Source organism: Echinops telfairi, unplaced genomic scaffold, assembly GCF_000313985.2.
Source record: "Echinops telfairi isolate 266 unplaced genomic scaffold, ASM31398v2 ScPeMD7_7424;HRSCAF=8462, whole genome shotgun sequence".
Lineage (NCBI taxonomy): Eukaryota > Metazoa > Chordata > Mammalia > Afrosoricida > Tenrecidae > Echinops > Echinops telfairi.
Window position 1 is genome coordinate 6,164,625 of NW_022111324.1, and position 7,760 is coordinate 6,172,384.

The 7,760-nt window shown below is 40.1% G+C and overlaps 1 protein-coding gene across 1 annotated transcript in view; it reads left to right on the forward strand.

Moving 5' to 3' along the window:
* Nucleotides 1-368: 368 nt before the first annotated feature.
* Nucleotides 369-7,760, forward strand: part of LOC101656183 (flavin-containing monooxygenase 5-like) — a 17,664-nt gene continuing 10,272 nt past the window's right edge. Inside the window, exons 1-5 of the mRNA XM_004706854.2 lie at nt 369-509; nt 4,237-4,425; nt 4,870-5,032; nt 6,216-6,358; nt 7,149-7,348. Coding sequence (XP_004706911.1) covers nt 375-509; nt 4,237-4,425; nt 4,870-5,032; nt 6,216-6,358; nt 7,149-7,348 — 830 coding nt within the window. The 5' untranslated portion in view covers nt 369-374. The remainder of the gene's footprint in view (nt 510-4,236; nt 4,426-4,869; nt 5,033-6,215; nt 6,359-7,148; nt 7,349-7,760) is intronic.

The window sequence follows — 7,760 nt, forward strand, 5'->3', positions numbered from 1 at the left end:
GATGCATGCATGAATGAAGACTAGTAACTTCTAGTATAAAGACAGTTAGACTACTTTTCTAAGAGTCTACTGGGTTATAGTTAATACTTGATAAAATGCTCCAATGGAGTTGCCTTTTGCCCCTTCATAGGGTTTAAAGTGTTTAGGTAAAATAATACCATGGTCCCCTAGGTTGATGGGCTAAATTAAGTTACATAAGATCTGAAGTAAGAATTCTCTGGCTTAAATAAACTAGCTCAAAGTACCAAACTTGAGTATTCCAACAAGAAAATAGCTGTAGTGGGTAGAATTAAATGTCAGTTTGTGAAAATCTGTAAAATTACATACCACAAAAAATCAGATTTTATAATCTTTATTTCCTAGTGCAAGAGACAATGGCAGCAAAAAGAGTTGTGGTGATTGGCGCTGGAGTCAGCGGACTTAGTGCCATTAAGAGCTGTCTGGAGGAGGGCCTCCAGCCTACCTGTTTTGAAGGGAGTGATGATATTGGGGGATTGTGGAGATATGAGGTAAGTTTAAATAGTATTGTGTTTCCATATTGTCCCAGAAATAGAAATACAAAGGTTATATCACTAATCTATTTTTAAATTACCACTGTAATAATAATACTTTTTATTACTGTGTATGCCTGTAGATAAGGAGCCTTGGTGTCATGGGTTAAACATTGGAGAGTTTAAAATTAAGGTCAGTTAGTGATTCAAACCCCAGTTTCGCCAAGGAAGAACGGTGATGCTATCTGCTCTCCTGAAGATTTCTTGTCTTGGAAACCCCAAGGAACCATTCTACTCTGTCCTATGGAGTTGCTCTGCATTGGACTCAACTCAATGGCCGTGGGTTTGGGTTTGAGTTTGAAAGGCCTGTATGTTGACTCAATATCTTTTTACCTGCAGATAATGTTCACACATTCCTTCTTCTTTTTGGAATCTAGCTTCTTGAAAAGAGAATGTCTGCTTATTCTCTACTTTGTCCCACCTCTCCCTCCGTGTGACGGACTGCCTAGCACACTCCCCACCAAAGTCAAATCAAATGGACTTTCTGTAGTAAAATTTTACTTTTTCACTAGGGCTTAATAATGTTAAAGCTGACTTGTTTTTAATGCATTTCTTCCCATCTTGTATGATTCCATTCTCTTTTCTTTGTAGGTATTATTTTGCACTTGGTATTTAAATGTGGCTGTTTTAAACTTTTATTCCATCTTTTTAACTTTTTACAAATGTCTTATGGGTCCTTGGCTTCAGCTATCTCTTACTTATAAGTCTAAGGTCTTCTTTTTCAGCTTGGCAATATATTTGTATTACAGCAACTAACACTCACTATCCCACAAACCAATTCTCTGGAATCTCAAAGGCTTAGCCCAGTAACAGCTTGCACCATGGGCAGCAGTGGGTTTGATGGAATTTCTCCAATTCATAGTTTTACCTCAAGACCACGTGCCCTCCAAGGGTACCAACTAGAGAGAAAGGATAGGCGAGATCGAGAAACTCTTAAGTGCCTCCATCTGACAGCGGATCTCTGCTTTTGCTGTTCTCTGAGAGGCTTCATCAAACATCTCTCATCCTTTGTAAGTCTTTCATTCTCTGTGTAACCTATGTCAGTAAAAGGCACACTTTGGAGGGCTGGCACTGTTGAGTGATGACCGAAAAGTCACGACTTCAAAACCAGCAGCTGCTCTGCAAATAAAGCTGAGGCTGTCTGCTCCTGTAAAGATCCATAGTCTCCAAGACCCAAAGGGACAGTCCTACTCTGTGCGACAGGGTCACTGTGTGTCAGAACCCACTCAATGGCAGTGGGTTTGGCTTTGGATTGGTCTGACACATGTAATGTGATCCAAGACATGTAATGATAGAGCTCTAGAGTCACACCAAAATACCCCTGAACACCACATCATGCCATTTGCTTTTATTGGCAATGCTCATGTTTTAATTATAATTGAATTATTAATTAGGATAACTGCTGTTGGTATTTTCAAAAAATTGTTTTTATTAAGAGGCATATTTTTATATATGAATGCATCACCAATAATTTATTTTAAGAATCAATGCTTTTAACATTGAAGAGAAAAAGGTAAATTTATCTGTTCTTATTACTGATACATTTTTCCATAAGTTAGAGTCTACATTTCCTGTTCCAAGTTCAGTATATTCATAGTACCTACATTACTGATTCTTTACTTCACTAATATTATATACAAGATACCAACAACTAAAACAAAAGCCAAACTCACTTCCATTAAGTCACTTCTAACTCATAATGGCTCTATAGGACAGGGTAGCACTGCTTCTGTGAGTTTTTAAGATTTAATTCTTTATAGAAGTAGAAAGCCTTGCCTTTCTCCCAGAAGAGCCTGGTCGTTTTAGAACTGCTGACCTTGCCATTAGCAGCCCAACTCATAATCTCTATGCCACCAGGAGTTCACATTACTCCCACTGCCATCAAGTAGCTCTGGCTCATATCAACCCTACACAGTGTTTTCAAGGCTTTGGAAATCCACACAGTAGCAGACAGAAGCATCTTTCTCCTGCAGAGTAGCTAGTGGGTTTGAATTGATGACCTTGCAATGGGTAGTCCAACACTTACACTCAGCACCAACCTCCAAAATTGTGCTGTTTGCATATAGATACACTATAAATTCATTATTATAATCACTTCTCCCAAAGAAAATGACGTATTTTAATTAGTAGTACTTTTCCTTAGTCTTAAATTATTTAGACAGCTTATGCCTTAATATTAAAATAAAATAAAGAATGGCTGCTGAAACATATGACAAATGCTATATAATTAAATGAGAATAATACTGTATTTCAGAGGATCAATGTAGGCACTCGATGTGAAAAACTCTTTACAAACCATAAATTATTGTTGTCGTTAGGTGCAATTGACTCAGTTCCAGCGCGTAATGATCCTGGGCGCAACAGAAGGAAACACGGCCCGGTCCTGTGCCATCTTCACAGTTGTCCCTATGCGTGAGCCATCGTGCAGCCACTGTGTCCGTCCATCTTGTCGAGGGCCTTCCTTTTCCATGCCCCTCCACCCAACATGATGTTCTTCTCCAAGAATGGTTTTCTCCTCACAGCATGTTCAAAGTACTTGCGACGAAGTCTCGCCATCTTTTCATCTAAGAAGCATTCTGGTTGTATTTCTGCCAAGAGAGATTTGTTTGCTTTTTCTGGCAGTCGATGGTACTTTCAATATTCTTCACCAGCACCATAATCCAAGTGCAATGATTCCTCAGTCTTCCTTATTCAGTGTCCAACTTTCACGTGCATATGAGGCAATAGAAGATGCCATGGCTTGGCTCAAGTAATCAGACCTCAAAGTAGCCTCCTTGCTTTTCAACACTGATGAAGAAGTCTCATGCAGCAGATTTCCTTAATGTAATACGTTGTTTGACGTAATACGCTGCTTCTGTGACCATGGATGTATGGGTATAAGCAAGATGGACTCCTTGGCACATTCAATCTTTTCTCCATTTATCATAATCTTATCTATTGACCCACTTATGAGGTTTTTGGACTTCTTTACCTTGAGTTGTATAAATTGTTCTAAAGTCTAAAAATGCCATATGTATTAGTCTGGGTACATTAGAGAAACAAATCCACAGGAACTCATATGTATAAGAGATAATTTTATATAAAGGGTAAGTGCACATCAAGAAAACATCCCAACCCGGTGCTGCCCAAGCCCACAAGTCCAACATTAGCCCAGATGTCTGACACCAATCCACAAAGTCCTCTTCCATCTCACAAAACACACGCAATGATGCTGACTGCAGGAGGAAAACCAAATAAGTGAACATGTAAGCATCCCAGCACTGGCAGGGATCTCCACACGGCTGCTCCAGCACCCAGGGCTGCATCAGGATAGGTCCATGTGGCTTCTCCTCAGGGATGTCTTGCAAGAAGTGAGCTTTGCCAGCTGAAGCAGGGAACTGGCTAAGGCAGCTGCACCCTGGTCCGACCATCACAAAGCAAGAGACCCAAGAACTAGAAAAGCGAGGCTCACTGAGCCATTTATCTCTCTGCCCATCACTTAACACCACATGTGTTTATCGGCCAGGTTGCCACAGTAAACTTTAACTATATTAGGAACTAAAACTAGAATGGTTTACATAAAAATATTTTAAAGTAATTACTATGAAAAATTAAAATAAGTAATTATTGTGATTGAATAATCTCTACAATTGTCATTTGATTAAAATTTGATGTGTAATAAATATGTGCCTTCTTCTCTCACTAGGAGAAGACCGAAGATGGCAGACCAAGTATCTATAAATCTGCCACCAGCAACACTTCCAAGGAAATGACCGCCTACAGTGATTACCCTTTCCCAGATCATCAGCCCAACTACCTGCACAATTCCAAAATCGTGGAATACCTCCAGATGTTTGCCAAGCACTTTCATCTCAGGAAACACATCCGCTTTCTGGTAAGCGGGGCAGAGACTACTCAACACATGGAGAAGTTTTTTGACAGAAATGAGAGCAAGCAGGTTACGTTGCCACCTCAGTTTTGGAGGGAACCATACCCACCCAGTGTTGGTTTCACTTAGTATCTCTAAGGAGGACAGCTTTTTTCCTCATTTTCTTCCAGGAAAAAAGGCATGACAGATTGGTTAAAACATCAGAATTGGGCACTAATGTTTATCTTATCACTAAATTCAGAACCACAGTTGGAGTAAACCAAATGATGTCTCTACTTCAAAAGGCCGAGTAGAGAAAAGCAAGTATAAAGAACTTTCTGAGAAAGCTTCCATATGAGAATTTGCTAAGGCAGAGTAGCTAGCACCAACTTTATTCTTTGAGGGTGAGAATCCTGGGAAAAGAGGGGATTGCAAGGAGTTCTCATGAGTTTGGGTTTGTCTCATCCTCAGTCGAAAGTGTGCAGTGTGAGGAAGCGCTCTGACTTCTCCTCCACGGGACAGTGGGATGTTGTGGTAGAGACGGAAGGGAGGCAAGAATCCTATGTCTTTGATGGGGTCATGGTGTGCACTGGCCTTTACACCAATCCTGTCTTACCACTCCAGACCTTTCCAGGTATGTCCCATAGATCCCAAAGCAATGGTTTGTGGGGTTTTGTCATTATTGCTGTTGTCATTTTTGAAGGAAGTTTGTAACTCTGAAAGTCACTGTTTTCACAAGAAAATAGACTCTTTTCTGATTATGCACCAATGTATGTTTTTTGAAAGACTGCTCCCATAATATGCATTGTTACAAATTGAAAGTAGAAATTGTTGGTATCTCAGTACTACTACTTCTGGGTTATTTTGAGAGGAAAGGTGGAGATGGTTTTGAAATGTGGAGATGGTTTTGCTTTGACAATAGCTTCAAGTAAAATGTTTTTAAGATTCCAATTTATTTATGAATATGTGTGTATGTGAAGAGCAATATGAACACATACGACTATGCGTTTGTGGGCTCAACCACAGCAATAATTTGGAGGGTGGTGCAGGCCTGAGCAGTACTTCATTCTGTTGTACATAGGGTATCTGTGAGTCCGAACCAACTCAACAGCACTTGTCAACAAACCGCACGGGTCAGTGTCACCAAGTGTATCCGAGGAGACCATAATACCGTTTGCCATCAGGAGCCTAAAATACTCTGCACACGAGGAAAGGAACAGTGCAGGAATACTTGCCTGCACGAGGTCTCCTCGGTTGTCACTCGCAGCAGAGTGTTTGCTCCTTCCTGGGGAAGAGTGACACTTAGATTCTTCTGGCGTCCTCAGGAGATGTTGGACTGGTTCTGAGGGGCTCAGTTTCCCACTGTTGGAAAAGACAGCTCTTGTTTTCCCTGGGGAATCATGGGTCACATGACCTTCTCCCAGCTTGGATGTGTAACAAAGCTCACGGACTATTGCCAACCTGGAAAGCTCACTAAAGACTTTGGTGTCCAATTTTCCTGGAGCTCAACCATATTCTGTCTGCAAAGCTGACTTTTACTCTCCAGCCTCACCTATATGTCAAGCTAGCATCTTTATTCTCCCCTTTTCCTCTAGAAATTGAAAATTATGCAGCATACCCCAAAGTCCCCATCACAAACCACATTGCTAGATTATCTGGTGGTCAAAGTCCTCAGATTAAAAAAAAAAAAAAAGACATTCCTATCAGGCAGGCTATTCGAGGTACCGAGAGGTTACCTCCCAGTAGCTAAGGGAAAATTAGATCTTTTGGGGGTAAAATAATTGCCAAGGCATGAGAAATTCTGTTCTTGCCCACAGGGATCAAGAAGTTCAAGGGTCAATATATGCACAGTTGGGAATACAAGAGTCCGGAGAAGTTTCAGGGGAAGAGAATCGTCGTGGTCGGTATAGGAAATTCTGGAGCTGACTTGGCAGTTGAACTCAGTCATGTAGCCGCACAGGTTTGGCCTTTGAAGTTCTCTTCTTATCAGTGCAACCTGCCTCATGCCCTCTGGCATGAAAGTACTGGGTGAAATGTGTGGACCATGTTCTCACATTGCTTCAACCCTGATAGTTAATTATTCTTAATGCCTAGTTTTTCAGGGCATATGTGGCAGTTTGCTCCAATAGGGAGAATGGGAAAAAAAGTGTTTAATTATATAAGACTGACAAATTATTAATTTCCACCAAAGAATGTGAGCTGCGTCAGCTCAACCAAGAATAGTTTGTAAATGAACATAACATAAAATCACTTTTTAAAATCTTTCTATTTTCATTGATATGACAGGTGACATTCCTTCTCAATGTTGATCCCGTCCACACCTGAATTTCTAGTGACACAGATTAATAAAGTGTTATAGATGCTACTGTAATCGGTCCATGAATGGGACCTTGGGTTCGTTGATTTCTAGTCTTCTTGTATTATTTTGTTTTCTCAGAATTTGAAATATAAGTGATTCTAGGCTTCAAGTACAGCTTTGGAGAGGCTCAAAAGGAGAGTGGGTGAGATTCAGGGACAGACTTAGGCAGATCTCTGAAACCATCAGCAATATGTCAGGTGTGTGTGTTTCTGAGTGTGTGTGTCTGTCTGTTTCTGAATCTGTGGTGTATTTACCTGGTAAAGAGGCAAACTTGTTCCATTTCTACTGATGAGCCAAGTAGAAGATCTATGAGGCACAGAGCAAATGATGCTGTGAAAGAAATCATATATTGTGAGGCAGCTAATTTTAATTTATTTGCACTTACTCCTAGGTGTTCCTAAGCACAAGGCGAGGCGCATGGATTTGGAACCGCGTCTGGGATTATGGGATGCCCATGGACACCAGCCTCTTCACTCGCTTTAACTCTCTCTTCAACAAATTCTGCCCAGCATTTCTAATCAACAGATGGACAGAGAATAAATTAAATGCACGATTTAACCACCACATTTATGGTTTGCAACCACAGCACAGGTGCGTTCTGCTACTTTTTTAAAAAATTGTTTTTAGTTGTGTCTTTGCCTTTTGAAAGCAGTAGGTCAGAAAAAAATACTTAAACTTTTAATTTATTTATTCAATTATGTATTTTTGAGGATATTCATCATTGTTTTCTTTCTCATATTTCGTTGGGTCTTCCACTAATTAATTTTATAGGGAAAAATTTAATTTCCGAAATTTGGTGGCAGCTTCATTGATTTTCACCCTTTGCATTCATTCGTTTTAAATAATTTTATTGGGGGTTTATACAACTCTTATCACAATCCATACATTAATTGAGTCAGGCATGTTTGTACATGTGTTGTGCTCATTCTCTTCTGGACATTTACTTCCTTTTTTTAAAAATCATTTTATTGAGGGCTCATACAATTCTTATCACAATCCATGC